Source organism: Zosterops lateralis, assembly GCF_965231275.1.
Source record: "Zosterops lateralis genome assembly, chromosome: 23".
Classification (NCBI taxonomy): Eukaryota; Metazoa; Chordata; class Aves; order Passeriformes; family Zosteropidae; genus Zosterops; species Zosterops lateralis.
The window spans coordinates 1,097,089-1,119,045 of NC_139783.1; the positions used below are offsets into that span (position 1 = coordinate 1,097,089).

The 21,957-nt window shown below is 54.6% G+C and overlaps 1 protein-coding gene across 1 annotated transcript in view; it reads left to right on the forward strand.

The window, feature by feature from the left end:
* Positions 1-21,957, forward strand: part of SPTBN4 (spectrin beta, non-erythrocytic 4) — a gene marked incomplete at its 3' end in the record, with an annotated part of 59,286 nt that overhangs the window by 2,874 nt on the left and 34,455 nt on the right. The window contains 14 exon segments of the mRNA XM_083877170.1: positions 1,870-2,053; positions 3,793-3,944; positions 5,800-5,973; positions 6,060-6,151; positions 6,908-6,988; positions 7,077-7,192; positions 8,234-8,346; positions 11,331-11,518; positions 12,928-13,045; positions 13,747-13,905; positions 15,094-15,396; positions 15,485-15,635; positions 16,551-17,260; positions 19,795-19,955. Of these exon segments, the coding sequence (XP_083733296.1) occupies positions 1,918-2,053; positions 3,793-3,944; positions 5,800-5,973; positions 6,060-6,151; positions 6,908-6,988; positions 7,077-7,192; positions 8,234-8,346; positions 11,331-11,518; positions 12,928-13,045; positions 13,747-13,905; positions 15,094-15,396; positions 15,485-15,635; positions 16,551-17,260; positions 19,795-19,955 (2,654 nt within the window). The 5' untranslated portion in view covers positions 1,870-1,917.

The window sequence follows — 21,957 nt, forward strand, 5'->3', positions numbered from 1 at the left end:
TTTGAGCAATTTGGGGAGATTTTGGGGGAAATTTGGGGAGATTTTGGCAGATTTTGGGGGGATTTTGGGAGGTTTGGGGGAAAATTGGGGGATTTTGGGGGGATTTTTTGGGGAATTTTGGGGGATTTCAGGAGGTTTTGAGGGAATTTTGGGGGGATTTGGGGAAAATTCGGGAGGTTTGGGGGGGGTTGGGGGGATTTTTTAGGGATTTGGGGAGATTTCAGGGGGATTTGGGGGAATTTTGAGGGAATTTCGGGGGGATTTGGGGGAATTTCGGGAGGTTTTGGGGGGTTTTTTGGGGGGTTTTGGGGAATTTGGGGGTTTTGGGGGGATTTTGGGAATTTGGGGGGATTTTTGGGGGATTTTGGGAGATTATTTGAAGGATTGGGGGGGGTTGGCAGATTTGGGGGGATTTTGGAGGGGTTTGAGGGGTATTTTGGGGTCTATTGGGGGGATTTGGGGAGATTTTTGAGGGATTTTGGGAGGTTTTGGGGAAGTTGGGGGGATTTGGGGGGATTTTGGGAGGTTCGGGGGATTTTGGGGGATTTTGGGGGGGTTTGGGGAATTTGGGGAGGATTTGAGGGGTTTGGGGGAGATTTTGGGAGGGAATTTTGGGTGATTTTGGCAGATTTGGGGGGAATTTGGGGAGATTTTGGGAATTAGGGGGGGTTTGGAGGAATTTTGGGGATATTTTGGGGGATTTTGGCAGATTGGGGGGGATTTTGGGGAGATCTGGAGGGATTTCAGGAGGTTTTGGGGGAAATTTTGGGAGATTTTGGCAGATTTTGGGGAGATTTTGGGGGATTTTGGGAGGGTTTTGAGGGAATTTTGGGGGGATCTGGGGTAATTTCGGGAGATTTTGGCAGATTTGGGGGGGATTTGGGGAGATTTGGGGTAATTTTAGATTTGGGGGTAATTTAGATTTGGGGGAATTTCGGGGGGATTTGGGAGAATTTTGGCAGATTTTGGGGGGATTTCGGGAGGGATTTTGGGGTTTGCTTGAGGTCTTGGAGAGGGTTTGGGGGGATTTTGGGAGATTTTGGGAATTTTGGGGAGATTTAGGGGGATTTTGGGAGGTTTTGAGGGAATTTTGGGGGGATTTGGGGGAATTTCAGGAGATTTTGAGGGATTTGAGGGAAGGGTCTCAGAGGATTTGGGGGGATTTAGGAGGAATTTTGGTGTCTCAGGGGATTTTGGGGAGGGGTCTGAAAGGATTTTGGGGTCTCAGGAGGGATTTTGGGGTCTCAGAGGATTTTGGGGGTTTCAGGAGGGATTTTTGGGGGTCTCAGAGGATTTTGAGGAGGGATCTCACTGGATTTTGGGGGATTTAGGAGGAATTTTTGGGCTCTCAGAGGATTTTTGGGGGATTTGGGAGGGATTTTGGGGTCTCAGAGGATTTTGGGGAGGGGTCTGAAAGGATTTTGGGGGCTCAGGAGGGATTTTGGGGGTCCCATGGGGGTCTCAGGAGGGATTTTTGGGGGTCTCAGAGGATTTTGGGGGAGGGTCTCACTGGATTTTGGGGGATTTGGGAGGAATTTTGGGGTCTCAGGAGGGATTTTGGACTCTCACGGGGATTTTGGGGAGGGTCTCACTGGATTTTGGGGGATTTTGGGGGATTTGGGAGGAATTTTGGGGGATTTGGGGGGATTTAGGAGGGATTTTGGAGTCTCAGAGGATTTTGGGGAGGGGTCTCACTGGATTTTGGTGGATTTGGGAGGAATTTTGAGGAGGGGTCTCACAGAATTTTTGTGGTTTTTTGACTCTCAGACTATTTTGAGATTCTAAAAACCCCCAAAACAACCTCAAATTAAATCCCCACCCTCAAAAATATAAAAAATTAACCCCTTCCTCCCCTCCAATCTCTTCCAGGCTGAGTGTGGGACCCCTCCCCACATTTGGGGCCCCTCCCCCACCCCGATGGCCGAGCTGGACAATGTGGACTCTGCCCCTCCCCCCAACAACAACAACAACGGGCCCTGGGACCCCCCCCCGGAGCCCCGGGCCTGGGGGGACCCCAAAATCTTCGAGTGCTCCAGGATTAAAGCTTTGGCTGGTGGGTTGAAGGTTTTTTCTCAAAAAAAAAAAAAAAAAATTTAAAAAAATTTTGGGGGTTTTGGTGTGAAAAATGGGAAAAAAATTCAAAAAATTTGGAGTTTTTTTCTTTAAAAAATTGCAAAAAATATTTTGATTACTCCAAAAAAGTGTTTAAAAAATCCAAAAAAAAAATCACAGATTTTTCTGACAAAATTCCACTCAAAAAACCCCAAAAAATAATAAAAAAAAATGTTTGGGTTACCTCAAAAAATCTAAAAAAATTCCTCAAAAAAATTGGAAATTTTTCAGACTTCCCCCCAAAAAAATCACAAAAAAATACTTGGGTTATCCCAAAAAATCTAAAAAAAATTCTCATCACACCTCCCAAAAATTCCCAGATTTTTCCACCAATATTTTTCTCAAAAAAGCCCCAGAATCTCTCAAACCCTCCCCCAAAAAAAATCCCAAAAATTCCCCACACACCCAAAAAACTCCCCAGACCCCCCAAAAACCTCCCAGATCCCCCAAAAAACTCCCAGATCCCCAAATAACCTCCCAGACCCCCAAAAAAATCTTCCCAGACCCCCAAAAAGCCCCCCAGATCCCCCAAAATTCTTCCCAGACCTGCAAAAGTCTTTCCAGACCCCCCAAAAAACCTCCCAGACCCCCCAAAAAACCCCAGACTCCCAAAATTCTTCCCAGACCCCCAAAAAAACTCCCAAACCCCCAAAATTCTTCCCAAACCCCCCTAAAAACTTCTCAGCCCCCAAAAAACCTCCCAGACCCCCCAAAATTCTTCCCAGACCCCCCAAAAAACCTCCCAGAGCCCCCAAAAACCTCCCAGACCCCCCAAAAACCCTCCCAGACCCCCCAAAAAAAACCCCAGACCCCCCAAAACCTCCCAGACCCCCAAAAAACCTCCCAGACCCCCCCAAAAACCTCCCAGACCCCCAAAAAGGCCCCAGAGCCCCAAAATTCTTCTGAGATCCCCCAGAAAACCTTCCAGACCCCCCCAAAAAACTCCCAGATCCCCAAAAAACCTCCCAGACCCCCCAAAATTCTTCCCAGACCTCCCCCCAAAAAACTGGATTTTTTGGGGGGGGGTCCTGAGTTCCATGGGGGTCTCAGGGTGGTTTTGGGGGTCTCAGGGTGGTTTTGGGGGTCCCAGTTTGAATTTGGGATGAATTTGGGATGGATTTTGGATGGATTTGGGGTCACCTCGATGTCCCCCCAGATGAGACCTTCACCAAGTGGGTCAAGGCCCACCTGGGGTGGGGTCCTGAGTTCCATGGGGGTCTCAGGGTGGTTTTGGGGGTCTCAGGTTGAATTTGGGATGGATTTGGGGTGGATTTGGGGTGGATTTGGGGTGGATTTGGGTGGATTTGGGTGGATTTGGGGTGACCTCGATGTCCCCCCAGATGAGACCTTCACAAAGTGGGTCAAGGTCCACCTGGGGTGGGGTCCTGAGTTCCAGGGGGGTCTCAGGGTGGTTTTGGGGTCCCAGTTTGAATTTGGGGTGAATTTGGGATGGATTTGGGATGTATTTGGGGCGGATTTGGGGTGGATTTGGGATGGATTTGGGGTGACCTCAATGGTAGATTTGGGGTGACCACTTGGTTCACCAAGTGGGTCAAGGCCCACCTGGGGTGGGGTCCTGAGTTCCATGGGGGTCTCAGGGTGGTTTTGGGGGTCTCAGGGTGGTTTTGGGGTCCCAGGTTGAGTTCAGGGTGTTTTTGGGGTGGATTTGTTGCCCCCCAGACGAGCGGGACGCGGTGCAGAAGAAAACCTTCACCAAGTGGGTGAACGCCCACCTGGCGCGCGCCGCCTGCCGCGTCGGCGACCTGTACTCGGACCTGCGCGACGGCTTCGTGCTGACCCGGCTGCTGGAGGTGCTCTCGGGGGAGACCCTGGTGAGGAGACCCACGGGGGCGTCTTCATCGTCGTCGTTGTCATCGTCATTGTCGTCATCGTTGTCATCGTTGTCATCGTTGTCATTGTTGTCATTGTCATCGTAGTTGTCGTTGTTGTCGTCATTGCCATGAGCAATGTCATCATTATTGCCATGCTCGACTGGACTGGACTGGACTGGTCATTGTTGCCTTGAGTGGCATCGTCTTCGTCATCGTTCTCTGACATCTTCATCATCATTGTCATTGTCACCATTGTCATCATCGTCATTGTCACCGTCGTCATTGTCATCATTGTCATCGTCATCATCTTTGCCATGAACAATGTCATCATCATTGCCATCCTTGACTGGACTGGACTGGTCATTATTGCCTTGAGTGGCATCATCTTCATCATCGTTCTTTGACATCTTCATCATCATTGTCATTGTCACCGTCGTCATCATCGTCATTGTCATCGTTGTCACCATCGTCATCATCGTCATTGTCACCGTTGTCACCGTCGTCATCATTGTCATTGTTGTCATCATTGTCATTGTTGCCATAAGCAGTGTTGTGATCATTGTCATCCTCTGCTGTCATCGTTGCCTTGAGTGGCCATCGTCTTCATCTCTGACATCTTCATCATCACCAGCAACATCAGCAGCATCACCGTGGACATCATCATCTTCATGAGTATCATCCTCATCTTCACCATCATCACCATCATCATCACCACCATCGTCATCGTCACCACATCATCATCATCTTCTTCATCACCAGCATCACCATGAGCATCATCTTCATCATCCTCATCTTCATCATCATCACCACCATGAGCATCATCACCACCATCGTCATCGTCACCACATCATCATCATCATCATCATCACCAGCACCTCCAGTTTGGGTTGACCTTTGACCTCCCCACCACCACCACCACGACCTGGGCCAGTTTGGGTCCATTTCTGGTGGACTGGACTGGACTGGACTGGGATGGACTGGACTGGGATGGACTGGAATGGACTGGACTGGACAGGAATGGACTGGAATGGATTGGTGTGGACTGGAATGGACTGGACTGGACTGGGATGGATTGGTGTGGACTGGGATGGACTGGACTGGACTGGAATGGATTGGTGTGGACTGGAGTGGACTGGACTGGGATGGATTGGTGTGGACTGGAGTGGACTGGACTGGGATGGATTGGTGTGGACTGGAGTGGACTGGGCTGGACTGGAATGGATTGATGTGGACTGGAATGGATTGGTGTGGACTGGAATGGACTGGAATGGACTGGGAGGGACTGGACAGGAATGGACTGGAATGGTTTGGTGTGGACTGGAATGGACTGGGATGGACTGGAATGGATTGGTGTGAACTGGAATGGACTGGAATGGACTGGACAGGAATGGACTGGGCTGGACTGGACTGGACTGGACTGGACAGGAATGGACTGGAATGGTTTGGTGTGGACTGGAATGGACTGGTCTGGACTGGAATGGATTGATGTGGACTGGAATGGACTGGAATGGACTGGTGTGGACTGGACTGGACTGGACTGGACTGGGCTGAACTGGACTGGAATGGACTGGACTGGTGTGGACTGGGCTGGACTGGACTGGGCTGGGCTGGGCTGGACTGGGCTGGACTGGAATGGACTGGGATGGACTGGTGTGGGCTGGACTGGTCTGGACGGGGCCAGGCTGTGCCAGACTGGATTTGGCTGGACTGGGATGTGCTGGGGTGAACTGGACCGGACTGGACCGCACTGGGCTGGTGTGGACTGGACGGGACTGGGGTGAACTGGACTGAACTGGCCCGGACTGGCCCGGACTGGCCAGCCCCTGTGACCCCATCCCTGTCCCCGTGTCCCCAGCCGCGGCCCACGCGGGGCCGGATGCGGATCCACTCCCTGGAGAACGTGGACAAGGCCCTGCAGTTCCTCAAGGAGCAGCGCGTCCACCTGGAGAACGTCGGCTCCCACGACATCGTGGACGGCAACCACCGCCTGACCCTGGGCCTCATCTGGACCATCATCCTGCGCTTCCAGGTGGCCCCCGGCTGTCCCCTGGGTGTCCCCTGGGTGTCCCCCGTCCTGTGCCGCCCCCGGGTGTCCCCTGACCGCTCCTCCACCAGATCCAGGTGATCAAGATCAAGACCGAGGACAACCGCGAGACGCGCTCGGCCAAGGACGCGCTGCTGCTCTGGTGCCAGATGAAGACGGCGGGGTGAGGGCCTGGGGGGTGACCACTGCTGACCACTGCTGGCCTCTGGTGACCACTGCTGACCTCTGGTGACCACTGCTGACCACTGCTGACCCTTGGTGACCACTGGTGATCTCTGGTGACCATTGGTAACCACCAATGCCAGATGAAAACAGTGGGGTGAGGGCCTGGGGGGTGACCACTGGTGACCACTGCTGACCACTGGTGACCTCTGGTGACCACTGGTGACCATTGGTAACCACCAATCACCATTGGGTGGCCTCTAGTGACCACTGCTGACCACTGCTGGCCTCTGGTGACCACTGCTGACCTCTGGTGACCACTGGGGATCTCTGGTGACCATGGGTGACCACTGGTGACCATTGGTAACCACCAATGCCAGATGAAGATGGCGGGGTGGGGGCCTGAGGGGTGGTGCGGACCCCTCAGTGGTCTGGTGACCACTGGGGATCTCTGGTGACCACTGCTGACCTCTGGTGACCATTGCTGACCACTGCTGACCACTGGTGACCTCTGGTGACCACTGGTGACCACTACTGACCACTGGTGACCTCTGGTGACCTCTGCTGACCACTGGTGATCTCTGGTGACCACCAGTCACCACTGCTGACCACTACTGACCACTTGGGATCTATGGTGACCACTGGTGACCACCAGTGACCCCTGCTGACCACTACTGACCACTGGTGACCTCTGGTGACCATGGGTGACCACTGCTGACCACCGGTGACCCCTGGTGACCTCTGGTGTCCCCCACAGCTACCCCGAGGTCAACATCCAGAACTTCACCACCAGCTGGAGGGACGGCCTGGCCTTCAACGCCCTCATCCACAGGCACCGGTCAGTGCCGGCGTGGTGGACATCGGGGTGACCTCTGAGGGGTGTGGTGGCCTGGAGGTGACCGGTGACCGTGTCCACCCCGCCCCAGGCCGGACCTCATCGATTTCCACAAGCTGACCAAGTCCAACGCCACCTACAACCTGCAGCAGGCCTTCAACACGGCCGAGCAGCACCTGGGGCTCAGCAAGCTGCTGGACCCCGAGGGTACGGGGGGGTCTGTCTGTCTGTCCGTGTGTCCGTGTGTCTGTGTGTCCATCTGTCCGTGTGTCTGTGTGTCCATCTGTCCGTGTGTCTGTGTGTCCGCAGCAACTGGGGCTCAGCAAGCTGCTGGACCCCGAGGGTACAGCAGGGCCTGTCCATCTGTCTGTCTGTCCGTGTGTCCATCTGTCCGTGTGTCTGTGTGTCTGTCTGTCCATCATCTGTCCGTGTGTTTGTCATCTGTCCGTGCGTCCTTGTGTTTGTGTGTCCATGTGTCCATCTGTCTGTCGTCTGTCCATCTGTGTGTGTGTCCGTGTGTCTGTCTGTCCGTGTGTCTGTCTGTCCGTGTGTCTGTGTGTCTGTGTGTCCATGTGTCCATCATCTGTCAATCTGTCCATGTGTCCAGGTGTCCATCTGTCCATCTGTCCATCTGTCCACATCTCCATGTGTCCATCTGTCCACATCTCCATCTGTCCATGTGTCCGTGTGTCCATGTGTCCGTCTGTCCAGTGTCTGTGTGTCCATCTGTCCATGTGTCCATGTGTCTGTGTGTCCATCTGTCCATCTGTCCGTCTGTCCATTTGTCCATCTGTCCACGTCTCCATCTGTCCATGTCTCCATGTGTCTGTGTGTCCACGTGTCCCTCTGTCCATATGTCCATCTGTTCGTCTGTCTATGTGTCCATGTGTCCATCTGTCCATGTGTCCAGGTGTCCATCTGTCCATGTGTCCATCTGTCAATCTGTCTATGTGTCCATCTGTCAATCTGTCCATGTGTCCATCTGTCAATCTGTCCATGTGTCCATCTGTCCGTCTGACCGTGTATCCATGTGTCCGTGTGTCCATACATCTGTCCGAGTGTCCATCTGTCCACATCTCCAGCCAGGCGTGGTGGGATCCTCCCCACCGTTGGTTTTTCCACCTCCACGCCCATTTTTTTGGGGAGAAATCACTTTTTTTTTTGGGAAGGGTCAAGGTGGAGGGACCGTCCCTGCTGCTGGTCAGGGATGGGTCTGGGGGGGTCCTGACCTTCTGCCCCCCACCCCAGATGTCAACATGGAGGACCCCGACGAGAAGTCCATCATCACCTACGTGGTCTCCTTCTACCACTACTTCTCCAAGATGAAGGCCCTGGCCGTGGAGGGGAAGCGCATCGGGAAGGTGGGAATGACTGACCCCTGGTCTGGGGGTCTGTCCCCAGATCTCTGAGGTGTCCACTCCATTGTCCACCCCACTGTCCATCCCCAGATCCGTGAGGTGTCCACCCCACTGTCCATCCATCCCCACTGTCCATCCCCAGCTCTGGGAGGTGTCCACCTCTTGGTCCACCCCATTGTCCATCCCCAGATCTCTGAGGTGTCCACCCCACTGTCCATCCATCCCCACTGTCCATCCCCAGATCCGTGAGGTGTCCACCCCACTGTCCATCCATCCCCACTGTCCATCCCCAGATCTGTGAGGTGTCCACCTCTTGGTCCACCCCATTGTCCATCCCCAGATCTCTGAGGTGTCCACCCCACTGTCCACCCCACTGTCCACCCCATTGTCCACCCCCAGCTCTGTGTGGTGTCCACCCCTTGGTCCACCCCATTGTCCATCCCCAGCTCTGTGTGGTGTCCATCCCATTGTCCACCCCACTGTCCATGGATGTCCCATCATTGGTCCACCCCTTTGTCCATCCCTTTGTCCATCCCTTGGTCCATCCTTCGTCCACCTCACTGTCCATGGATGCCCCACCCCTTGGTCCACCCCGTTGTCCATCTCTTTGTCCACCCCTTTGTGCATCTCTTTGTCCATCCCTTTGTCCATCCTGTTGTCCATCCCTTAGTCCACCCTGTTGTCCACCCCTTTGTCCATCCCTTGGTCCATCCTTTGTCCACCTCACTGTCCATGGATGTCCCATCCCTTGGTCCACCCCTTTGTCCATCCCTTTGTCCACCCCACTGTCCATCCCCAGCTCCAGGAGGTGTCCACCCCATTGTCCATCCCCAGCTCCGGGACGTGTCCACCCCTTGGTCCACCCCTTTGTCCACCTCACGGTCCATGGATGTCCCGTCCCTTTGTCCATCCTTTGTCCATCCCTTTGTCCATCTCTTTGTCCATCCTTTGTCCATCCTTTCTCAATCCTTTGTCCATCCCTTTCTCCATCCCTTTGTCCATCCTTTGTCCATCTCTTGTCCATCCCTTGTCCACCTCTCAGTCCATCCCAGGGGGGTTCCTGTAGGACCCCCAGGTTCTCAGGGGGTTCCTGCAGGTCCTCCAGGTTCTCAGGGGGTTCCTGCAGGACCTCCAGGTTCTCAGGGGGTTCCTGCAGGACCTCCAGGTTCTCAGGGGGTTCCTGCAGGACCTCCAGGTTCTCAGGGGGTTCCTGCAGGACCTCCAGGTTCTCAGATGAGGTTCCTGTAGGACCTCCAGGTTCTCAGGGGGTTCCTGCAGGACCTCCAGGTTCTCAGGGGGTTCCTGCAGGACCTCCAGGTTCTCAGATGAGGTTCCTGCAGGACCTCCAGGTTCTCAGGGGGTTCCTGCAGGTCCTCCAGGTTCTCAGGGGGTTCCTGCAGGACCTCCAGGTTCTCAGGGGGTTCCTGCAGGACCTCCAGGTTCTCAGGGGGTTCCTGCAGGACCTCCAGGTTCTCAGATGAGGTTCCTGTAGGACCTCCAGGTTCTCAGGGGGTTCCTGCAGGACCTCCAGGTTCTCAGGGGGTTCCTGCAGGACCTCCAGGTTCTCAGATGAGGTTCCTGCAGGACCTCCAGGTTCTCAGGGGGTTCCTGCAGGACCTCCAGGTTCTCAGATGAGGTTCCTGTAGGACCTCCAGGTTCTCAGATGAGGTTCCTGCAGGACCTCCAGGTTCTCAGAAGGTTCCTGCAGGACCTCCAGGTTCTCAGGGGGTTCCTGCAGGACCTCCAGGTTCTCAGGGGGTTCCTGCAGGACCTCCAGGTTCTCAGGGGGTTCTCAGGGGGTTCCTGCAGGACCTCCAGGTTCTCAGGGGGTTCCTGCAGGACCTCCAGGTTCTCAGGGGGTTCCTGCAGGACCTCCAGGTTCTCAGGGGGTTCCTGTAGGACCTCCAGGTTCTCAGGGGGTTCCTGCAGGACCTCCAGGTTCTCGGGGGGTTCCTGCAGGACCTCCAGGTTCTCGGGGGGTTCCTGCAGGACCTCCAGGTTCTCAGGGGGTTCCTGCTGGACCTCCAGGTTCTCAGGGGGTTCCTTCAGGACCTCCAGGTTCTCGGGGGGTTCCTGCAGGACCTCCAGGTTCTCAGGGGGTTCCTGCAGGACCTCCAGGTTCTCGGGGGGTTCCTGCAGGACCTCCAGGTTCTCAGGGGGTTCCTGTAGGACCTCCAGGTTCTCAGGGGGTTCCTGCAGGACCTCCAGGTTCTCAGGGGGTTCCTGCAGGACCTCCAGGTTCTCAGGGGGTTCCTGTAGGACCTCCAGGTTCTCAGGGGGTTCCTGCAGGACCTCCAGGTTCTCAGGGGGTTCCTGCAGGACCTCCAGGTTCTCAGGGGGTTCCTGTAGGACCTCCAGGTTCTCAGGGGGTTCCTGCAGGACCTCCAGGTTCTCGGGGGGTTCCTGCAGGACCTCCAGGTTCTCGGGGGGTTCCTGCAGGACCTCCAGGTTCTCAGGGGGTTCCTGCAGGACCTCCAGGTTCTCAGGGGGTTCCTGCAGGACCTCCAGGTTCTCAGGGGGTTCCTGCAGGACCTCCAGGTTCTCAGATGAGGTTCCTGCAGGACCTCCAGGTTCTCAGGGGGTTCCTGCAGGACCTCCAGGTTCTCGGGGGGTTCCTGCAGGACCTCCAGGTTCTCAGGGGGTTCCTGCAGGACCTCCAGGTTCTCGGGGGGTTCCTGCAGGACCTCCAGGTTCTCAGATGAGGTTCCTGCAGGACCTCCAGGTTCTCAGGGGGTTCCTGTAGGACCTCCAGGTTCTCAGGGGGTTCCTGCAGGACCTCCAGGTTCTCAGGGGGTTCCTGCAGGACCTCCAGGTTCTCAGGGGGTTCCTGCAGGACCTCCAGGTTCTCAGGGGGTTCCTGCAGGACCTCCAGGTTCTCAGATGAGGTTCCTGCAGGACCTCCAGGTTCTCAGATGAGGTTCCTGCAGGACCTCCAGGTTCTCAGGGGGTTCCTGCAGGACCTCCATCCCCACCCAACCCTCCCCCAGGTGCTGGACCAGGTGATGGAGATCGGGGCCATCACGGCGCGGTACGAGGCGCTGGCGGCCGAGCTGCTGGCCTGGATCCACCACACCATCACCATCATCACCAACCAGAAATTCGCCAACTCCCTGAGCGGCGTCCAGCAGCAGCTCCAGGCCTTCACCGCCTTCTGCACCCTGGAGAAACCCGTCAAGTGAGACCTGGGGGGGTGGTGGTGGTGGGGCAGGTCCCAGTTCAACCCAGACTGGGGGTATTGGGACATGGCGGGTGACCATGGTGGTGGTGAGGTCCCAGTTCATCGAGGTGGTGTTGAGGAGGTCCCAGTTTAATCCAAACTGGTGGCACTGGGACATGGAGGGTGATGCTGGTGGTGGTCAGGTCCCAGTTTTTCGTGGTGATGTTGAGGAGGTCCCAGTTTAACCCAGACTAGGGGCAGTGGGACATGGGGGGTGGTGGTGGTGATGTCATGGTCGTGGTGGTGGTGGGGAGGTCCCAGTTCAACCCAAACTGGTGGCACTGGGACATGGTGGTGGTGATGGTGGTGGGCAGGCCCCAGTTCAGCCCAAACTGGTGGCACTGGGACATGGAGGGGGGTGGTCATGGTGGTGGTGGGCAAGTCCCAGTTCACCCCAAACTGGTGATACTGGGACATGGTGGGGTGGGTGGTCATGGTGGTGGTAATGGTGGTCATGGTGGTGGTAAGGACGTCCCAGTTCAACCCAAACTGGTGATACTGGGACATGGAGGGTGACCATGGTGGTGGAGAGCTCCCAGTTTGTCCTGGTGGTGTTGAGGAGGTCCCAGTTCAGCCCAAACTGGTGGCACTGGGACGTGGTGGTGGTGGTGGGGAGGTCCCAGTTTAACCCAAACTGGAGGCACTGGGACATGGTGGTGGTGATGGTGGTGGGCAGGCCCCAGTTCAGCCCAAACTGGTGGCACTGGGACATGGAGGGGATGGTCGTGGTGGTGTTGAGGAGGTCCCAGTTCAACCCAAACTGGAGGCACTAGGACATGGTGGTGGTGGTGGGGAGGTCCCAGTTTAACCCAGACTGGGGGCTGTGGGACATGGTGGTGGTGATGGTGGTGGGCAGGCCCCAGTTCAGCCCAAACTGGTGGCACTGGGACATGGAGGGGGGTGGTCATGGTGGTGGTGGGCAAGTCCCAGTTCACCCCAAACTGGTGATACTGGGACGTGGTGGGGTGGGTGGTCATGGTGGTGGTAGGGAGGTCCCAGTTCAACCCAAACTGGTGATACTGGGACATGGAGGGTGACCATGGTGGTGGAGAGCTCCCAGTTTGCCGTGGTGGTGTTGAGGAGGTCCCAGTTCAGCCCAAACTGGTGGCACTGGGACATGGAGGGGATGGTCATGGTGGTGGTGGGGAGGTCCCAGTTTAACCCAAACTGGTGGCACTGGGACATGGAGGGGATGGTCGTGGTGGTGTTGAGGAGGTCCCAGTTTAACCCAAACTGGTCCTGGATGATACTGGTCCCACCTCCTGGGAGAAGGTCCCAGTTTAACCCAAAGCGGTGTCGGTGGCACCCGGGACACGGCGGTGACATCCCAGCTGGCCCTGGGGGTGACAGGGACCTCCCCCCTGCAGGTTCCAGGAGAAGGGGAACCTCGAGGTGCTGCTCTTCACCATCCAGAGCAAACTGCGGGCCACCAACCGCAAACTCTACGTGCCCAGCGAGGGCAAGAGCATCTCCGACATCAACAGGGTGAGCACGTCCAGGTGTCACTTGGGGGGACACCTTGGGGACCTCCATGTGCAAATGGAGTCCCACCACCCTTGGGGACACCTTGGGGACCCCCAGGTGCAGATGGGAGTCCCACCACCCTTGGGGACACCTTGGGGACCCCCACATGCAAATGGAGTCCCACCACCCTTGTGGGGACACCTTGGGGACCCCCACGTGCAGATGGAGTCCCACCACCCTTGGGGACACCTTGGGGACCCCCACGTGCTGATGGAGTCCCACCACCCTTGGGGACACCTTGGGGACCCCCACATGCAGATGGAGTCCCACCACCCTTGGGGGGACACCCACGAGCAGATGGAGTCCCACCACCCCTGGGGGGACACCCACGTGCAGATGGAGTCCCACCACCCTTGGGGACACCCTGGGGACCCCCATGTGCAGATGGAGTCCCACCACCCCTGGGGGGACACCCACGAGCAGATGGAGTCCCACCACCCTTGGGGACCCCCACGTGCAGATGGAGTCCCACCACCCTTGGGGACCCCCACATGTAGATGGAGTCCCACCACCCTTGGGGGGACACCTTGGGGACCCCCACGAGCAGATGGAGTCCCACCACCCTGGGGGGACACCCATGTGCAGATGGAGTCCCACCACCCTTGGGGACCCCTTGGTGGGTCTGGGGACCCCCGTGAGCGCCCCGTGTCCCCTCCCACCAGGCGTGGACGTGCCTGGAGAAGGCGGAGCACGAGCGGGAGGTGGCCCTGAGGAACGAGCTGATCCGGCAGGAGAAGCTGGAGCTGCTGGCCCAGCGCTTCGACCACAAGGCCGTCATGAGGGAGACGTGGCTCAACGAGAACCAGCGCCTGGTCTCACAGGTGGGGTGGCCTGGGGTGGCCTGGGGGACCTTCAGTGGGGTGGGACAATCAATCTCTGGGTCATGGGGGACCTTCAGTGGGGTGGGACAATCAATCTCTGGGTCATGGGGACCTTCAGTGGGGTGGGACAATCAATCTCTGGGTCATGGGGGACCTTCAGCTTTGGTGGGACAATCCCTGGGTCATGGAGACCTTCAGTGAGGTGGGACAATCAATCCTGGGGTGGGGTCATGGGGGACCTTCAGTGGGGTGGGACAATCAATCCTGGGGTGGGGTGGGGTGGCCTGGGGGACCTTCAGTGGGGTGGGATGGGCTGGGGTGGGGTCATGGGGGACCTTCAGTGGGGTGGGACAATCCCTGGGTCATGGGGGACCTTCAGTGGGGTGGGACAATCCCTGGGTCACGGGGGACCTTCAGTGGGGTGGGACAATCAATCTCTGGGTCATGGGGGACCTTCAGTGGGGTGGGACAATCCCTGGGGTGGGGTGGGGTCATGGGGGACCTTCAGTGGGGTGGGACAATCCCTGGGTCGTGGGGGACCTTCAGTGGGGTGGGACAATCCCTGGGGTGGGGTGGGGTCATGGGGACCTTCAGTGGGGTGGGACAATCCTTGGGTCGTGGGGGACCTTCAGTGGGGTGGGACAATCCCTGGGTCATGGGGGACCTTCAGTGGGGTGGGACAATCCCTGGGGTCATGGGGGACCTTCAGTGGGGTGGGACAATCCCTGGGGTCATGGGGGACCTTCAGTGGGGTGGGACAATCAATCCTGGGATCATGGGGGACCTTCAGTGGGGTGGGACAATCAATCCCAGAGTGAGGTGGGGGTGAGGAGTGGAGTGGTGGGTGGTGGGACCTCATTGGGGATGGTGGGACCTCACTGGGGGTGGTGGGACCTCATTAGGGGTGGTGGGACCTCACTGGGGGTGGTGGGACCTCACTGGGGGTGGTGGGACCTCATTGGGGTCCTCCTTGAGCAGGGGAAGGGGTGGCTGGAGCTTCATTGAGCTCCTCCTTGACCATGGAGAGGTGGTGGGACCTCCTTGACCAGGGGAGGGGTGGTTGGACCTCCTTGACCTCCTCATTGACCACAAAGAACCAGTGGAACCTCCTCAACCACGAAGAACCAACAGAACCTCCTCAACCTCCCCCTTTTCCCCCCTTTGACCCCCGTCCCACCTCCCCACCAGGACAACTTCGGCTACGACCTGCCGGCGGTGGAGGCGGCCATGAAGAAGCACGAGGCCATCGAGGCCGACATCTCCTCCTACCAGGAGCGCATCCAGGTGGTGGTGGAGCTGGCCCTGGAGATGGAGGCCGAGGGCTACTACGACACGCGGCGCATCGGCGCGCAGAAGGACAACATCCTGCGGCAGTGGGCGCTCCTCACCGAGCTGGTGGGCGCCCGCCGCGCCCGCCTCGAGCAGAACCTGGCCCTGCAGAAGATCTTCCAGGAGATGGTCTACATGATCGACTGGATGGAGGAGATGCAGGTGGAGATGGATGATGGAGAAAGAGATCTGGTGGGGGTTTCGTGGTGGGATTTCGAGGTGATTGTGGGTTTTTTGGGGTTTTCTCCAGGTTCTTCTGGTCTCCAAGGATTTGGGGAAGCACCTGCTGGAGGTGGAGGATCTCCTGCAGAAGCACGGGCTGCTGGAGGCCGATATTTCGGCACAGACGGAGCGAGTCCAGGCCCTCAACGCCGCCGCGCTCAAGTTCTCCGAGCTGGAGGGTAACGGGGGGCGCCGGGAGGGGTGGCCGGGACAGGGGGAGGGGGTTGGGCTGGGGAGGGTCATCGAGGTCTTGGTGGACCATGGAAGGGTCAACCCAAGGTTCTGGTGGGCCATGGAAGGGTCAAACAAGGTTTTGATGGACCATGGAAGGGTCAACCCAAGGGAGCGTCAACCAAGGTCCTGGTGGGCTATTGAAGAGTCATCCAAGGTCTTGGTAGACCATGGAAGGGTCAAGCCATGATCTTGGTGGACCATGGAAGGGTCAGCCCAAGGAAGAGTCAATCAAGGTCTTGATGGACCGTGGGAGGGTCAACCCAAGGTCTTGGTGGGCCATGGGATGGTCAACCCAAGGTTTTGGTGGACCATGGAAGGGTCAACCCAAGGTCTTGGTGGGCCATGGAAGGGTCAGCCAAGGTCTTGGTGGGTTAGTGAAGAGTCAACCAAGGTCTTCATGGACCATGGGAGGGTCAACCAAGGTCTTGGTGGAGCATGGAAGGGTCAACCCAAGGAAGAGTCAATCAAGATCTTGATGGACCATGGGAGGGTCAGCCAAGGTCCTGATGGGTAACGGAAGGGTCAGCCAAGGTCTTGGTGGGTTATTGAAGAGTCAACCAAGGTCTTCATGGACCATGGGATGGTCAACCCAAGGTCCTGGTGGACCATGGAAGAACCAATCCATGGAAGTCAACCCAAGGTCTTGGTGGACCATGGAAGGGTCAACCAAAGTCTTGATGGGCTATTGAAGAGTCAACCAAAGTCCTGGTGGCCACCTCCAAGTGTCCCCACTTAGGCTGGAGAAACCCTCTGAGACCTTTGACCCCACCCCAGTCCAGACCTTCCTCAGACCCCCCCGTGACCCCATGGTGACCCCACCACGCCTTGACCACCCCCCAAACTCCCTCCTCCCCTCCCAGGCTACCAACCCTGCGACCCGCAGATCATCTGCAACCGCGTCAACCACGTCCAGACGTGCCTGGAGGAGCTGGAGGAGCTGGCGGCCAAGAGGAGGAAGGAGCTGGAGGATTCCCGCCAGCTCTGGACCTTCTTCCAGGAGATGGAGGAGGCCGAGGCCTGGATCCGGGAGAAAGAGAAAATCCTGGCGGCCAAAAGCTGCGGCCGCGACCTCAGCAGCGTCGTCACCTTGACCACCAAACACAAGACCATGCTGGGCGAGCTGGGCAACCGCCGCGCCCTGCTGCACCAGACCATGAAGAAAGGCGAGAAGATCCTGGCCAAGAAGTCCTTCAGCTCCGTGGGCATCCAGGAGAAGATGAGGGAAGTCTGCCTGCGCTGGAAGAAGCTGGAGGAGGTCACGGGGCTCCACCAGCAGCGCTTGGAGGACGCTCTGAACTTCTTCCAGTTCAGCGCCGAGACGGACGACCTGGTGGCCTGGCTGCAGGACACCTACCGCATCGTGTCCAGCGACGACTTCGGCCACGACGACTACTCCAGCCAGGCCCTGCTGAGGAAGCACCGCGCCGTGGTGGACGAGGTGGAGAAGCACCGCGGCGCCGTGGCCTCGCTGCGCCGGCAGCTGGCCCTGCTGGCCCCGGGCCACCGGCAGGGCGTGGACGTGCAGATCCGAGTGGTGGAGGTGGAGCAGCTCTACGGGGAGGTGGTCGAGGTGGGGACGTTGTCTGTACAAAGTGGGTGGTGGTGGGTTGTTGGATGAGGTCAGAGTGTGATCTGGTTGACCATGGAGAGGTGGTGGGACATCCTTGACCAGGAGAGGGGTGATGGGACCTCCTTGACCTCCTTGTTGACCATGGAAAGGTGGTGGGACATCCCTGACCTTCTCATTGACCATGGAGAGGTGATGGGAGCTCCCTGACCTCCTCATTGACCAGGAGAGAGGTGGTGGGACATCTTTGACCTTCTCATTGACCAATGGAAAGGTGGTGGGACCTCCTTGAGCAGGGGGGAAGGTGGTTGGACCTCACTGAGCTCCTCCTTGACTGTGGAGAGGAGGTTGGACCTCAGTGTCGTCCTCCTTGACCATGGAGACTTGGTGGGGCCTCCTTGACCATGAGACCTCCTCATTGACCTCCTCCTTGACCGTGGAGAGGTGGTGGGATGTCCTTGACCTTCTCGTTGACCTTAGAGAGGTGGTGGGACGTCCTTGACCTTCTCATTGACCAATGGAAAGGTGGTGGGATGTCCTTGACCTCCTCATTGACCAGGAGAGAGTTGGTGGGACCTCTCTGACCTCCTCATTGACCATAGAGAGGTGGTTGGACCTCCTTGGCCTTCTCATTGACCTTAGAGAGGTGGTGGGAGATCCTTGACCAGGGGAGGGGTGGTTGGACCTCCTTGACGTCTTCGTTGACCATGGAGAGGTGGTGGGATGTCCTTGACCTCCTCATTGACCACAGAGAGGTGGTTGGACCTCCTTGACCTCATCACTGACCAGGGGAGAGATGGTGGGTCATCCTTGACCATGGAGAGGTGGTGGGACATCCTTGACGTGATGGTTCCTTAACTGATCTCAGAGTGCCAAAAAACAACAACCCCGAGGGGATTTCTAATCAAATCAAATCAAATCAATAAAATCAAATTAATCAAACCAAATTAATCAAAACAAACTGAAGCCCTTGTGGGGCCCTCAATCTCCACCCCTGAGGCAGATGAGGGACCTTTGGACCTTCTCTTGAAGGTGATGATGGTTCCTTAACTGATCTCAGAGTGCCGAAAACCAAATAAATCAAATTAATCAAACCAAACTAATCAAACTAAATTAATCAATACAAATTAACCAAAACGAACGAGTCCTTGGAGGGCCCTTGAGGCAGATGAGGGACCTTTGGACCTTGTCTTGAAGGTCCTTAACTGATCTCAGAGTGCCAAAACACAACAAATCAAATCAATCAAACCAAATTAATTAATAGAAATTAACCAAAACAAACGAGTCCTTGGGGGCCCTCAATCTCCACCCCTGAGGCAGATGAGGCACCTTTGGACCTTCTCATGAAGGTTGTGATGGTTCCTTAACTGATCTCAGAGAGCCAAAAAACAACAGCCCAGAGGGGATTTCAAATCAAATTAATCAAACCAAATTAATCAAAGTAAATTAACCAATTGAGGTCCTTGGAGGGGCTTCAATCTTCACCCTTGAGGCAGATGAGGGACCTTTGGACCTTCTCTTGAAGGTTGTGATGGTTCCTTAACTGATCTCAGAGAGCCAAAAACACAACAAATCAAATCAATCAAATCAAATCAATGAAACCAAATTAATTAATACAAATTAACCAAAACAAACGAGTCCTTGGGGGGCTTCAACCTCCATCCTTGAGGCAGATGAGGGACCTTTGGACCTTCTCTTGCAGGTCTTGATGGTTCCTTAACTGATCTCAGAGTGCCGAAACACAACAAATCACATTAATCAAACCAAATGAACCAAACCAAATCAATCAAACCAAATTAACCAAAACAAACAAGTCCTTGGGGGGCCCCTGATGCCGATGAGAGATATTTGAACCTTCTCTTGAAGGTCACAATGGTTCGTTGATTGATCTCAGAGCGCCGAAAACCAAATAAATCAAACTAATCAAACCAAATCAATCAAAACAAATTAACCAAAACAAACGAGTCCTTGGGGAGCCCTTGAGGCCGATGAGGGACCTTTGGACCTTCTCTTGAAGGTCGTGATGGTTCCTTAACTGATCTCAGAGCGCCGAAAACACAACAAATCAAATCAATCAAACCAAATCAATGAAACCAAATTAATCAAAGTAAATTAACCAATTGAGGTCCTTGGAGGGACTTCAATCTTCACCCTTGAGGCAGATGAGGGACCTTTGGACCTTCTCTTGAAGGTTGTGATGGTTCCTTAACTGATCTCAGAGAGCCAAAAACACAACAAATCAAATCAATCAAATCAAATCAATGAAACCAAATTAATTAATACAAATTAACCAAAACAAACGAGTCCTTGGGGGGCTTCAACCTCCATCCTTGAGGCAGATGAGGGACCTTTGGACCTTCTCTTGCAGGTCTTGATGGTTCCTTAACTGATCTCAGAGCGCCGAAAACACAACAAATCACATTAATCAAACCAAATGAACCAAACCAAATCAATCAAACCAAATTAACCAAAACCAAACGAGTCTTTGAGGGTCCCCCGATGCCGACGAGGCACCTTTGGGCCCCCCCGTCGTGCAGGTGTCGGTGCTGAGGACGCAGTGGCTGCAGGACGCGCTGGCCGTGTACCGCATGTTCAGCGAGGTGCACGCCTGCGAGGTGTGGCTGGACGAGAAGGAGCAGTGGCTGCAGAGGATGGACGTGCCCGAGGAGCTCGACGAGGTCGAGGTGGTGCAGCACAGGTGGGGATTGGTGGAGGATTTTTCCGTGAACGGCAAAGGACGAGAAAATTCGAGATATTTTAGAAACGCGTGGTTTTGTTACGAAATTTTTGAGTAAAGGAGGTTTTGCTTTTCAGCCACCTAAAAAGAGAATGAGGAAAGAGAAGTATAGGAGAGAGTTCAGGGGTAGAAACAGGGTTTTTGGTGGGGTTTTTTGTGGTTTTTTTGGTGTTTTTTTGGTTCCTCTCGTTCCATGGTGGGACCTGCTCTGGTGTTTTTTTGGTGGGTTTTTTTTCATGTTTTTTGGTGTTTTTTTGGTGTTTTTTTGGTGTTTTTTTGGTTCCTTTCATTCCATGGTGGGACCTGCTCTGGTGTTTTTTTGGTGGTTTTTTGGTGGTTTTTTTGGGGTTTTTTGGTGGGTTTTTTTGGTGTTTTTTTGGTGTTTTTTTGGTGGGTTTTTGGTGGGTTTTTTTGTGGGTTTTTAGTGGGGTTTTGGTGGTTTTTTTTGGTGTTTTTTTGGTGGTTTTTGGTTCCTCTCATTCCGTGGTGGGACCTGCTCTGGTGTTTTTTTGGTGGTTTTTTTGTGGTTTTTTTGTGGGTTTTTTTGGTGTTCTTTTGGTGTTTTTTTAGTTCCTCTCGTTCCATGGTGGGACCTGCTCTGGTGTTTTTTTGGTGGTTTTTTGGTGGTTTTTTGGTGTTTTTTTGGTTCCTCTCATTCCGTGGTGGGACTTGCTCTGGTGTTTTTTAGTGGTTTTTTGTTTTTTTTTTTTTGTTTTTTTTTTTTTTTGTTTTTTTTTTTTTTTTGGTGGGTTTTTTTGTGTTTTTTTGGTGTTTTTTTGGTGGTTTTTTTGTGGGTTTTTTTGGTTCCTCTCATTCCATGGTGGGACCTGCTCTGGTGGTTGTTTTGGTGGGTTTTTTTGGGGTTTTTTGGTGGTTTTTGGTATTTTTTTGGTTCCTCTCATTCCATGGTGGGACCTGCTCTGGTGTTTTTTTGGTGGGGTTTTTTTGTGGTTTTTTTGGTGATTTTTGGTGGTTTTTTGGTGCTTTTTTGGTGTTCTTTTGGTTCCTCTCATTCCGTGGTGGGACCTGCTCTGGTGGGTTTTTTTTGGTGGTTTTTTTTGTGGGTTTTTTTGTGGTTTTTTGGTGTTTTTTTGGTTCCTCTCGTTCTGTGATTTTTTAGTTCCTCTAATTCCATGGTGGGACCTGCTCTGGTGTTTTTTTGGTGGTTTTTTGGTGTTTTTTTGGTGTTTTTTTGGTTCCTCTCGTTCCATGGTGGGACCTGCTCTGGTGCTTTTTTTGGTGTTTTTTGTGGGGTTTTTTGGTGGTTTTTTGGTGTTTTTTTGGTGGGTTTTTTGGTGGTTTTTTTGGTGGGTTTTTGGTGGGTTTTTTTGTGGGTTTTTAGTGGGGTTTTGGTGTTTTTTTTGGTGTTTTTTTGGTGGTTTTTGGTTCCTCTCATTCCGTGGTGGGACCTGCTCTGGTGTTTTTTTGGTGGTTTTTTTGTGGTTTTTTTGTGGGTTTTTTTGGTGTTCTTTTGGTGTTTTTTTAGTTCCTCTCGTTCCATGGTGGGACCTGCTCTGGTGTTTTTTTGGTGTTTTTTTGGTGTTTTTTTGGTGGTTTTTTGGTTCCTCTCATTCCGTGGTGGGACTTGCTCTGGTTTTTTTTTTTTTTTTTTTTTTTTTTTTTGTGGGTTTTTTTGTGGGCTTTTTGTGGGGTTTTTTGGTGTTTTTTTGGTGTTTTTTTTGTGGGTTTTTTTGGTTCCTCTCATTCCATGGTGGGACCTGCTCTGGTGGTTGTTTTGGTGGGTTTTTTTGGGGTTTTTTGGTGGTTTTTGGTATTTTTTTGGTTCCTCTCATTCCATGGTGGGACCTGCTCTGGTGTTTTTTTGGTGGGGTTTTTTTGTGGTTTTTTTGGTGATTTTTGGTGGTTTTTTGGTGCTTTTTTGGTGTTCTTTTGGTTCCTCTCATTCCGTGGTGGGACCTGCTCTGGTGGGTTTTTTTTGGTGGTTTTTTTTGTGGTTTTTTTT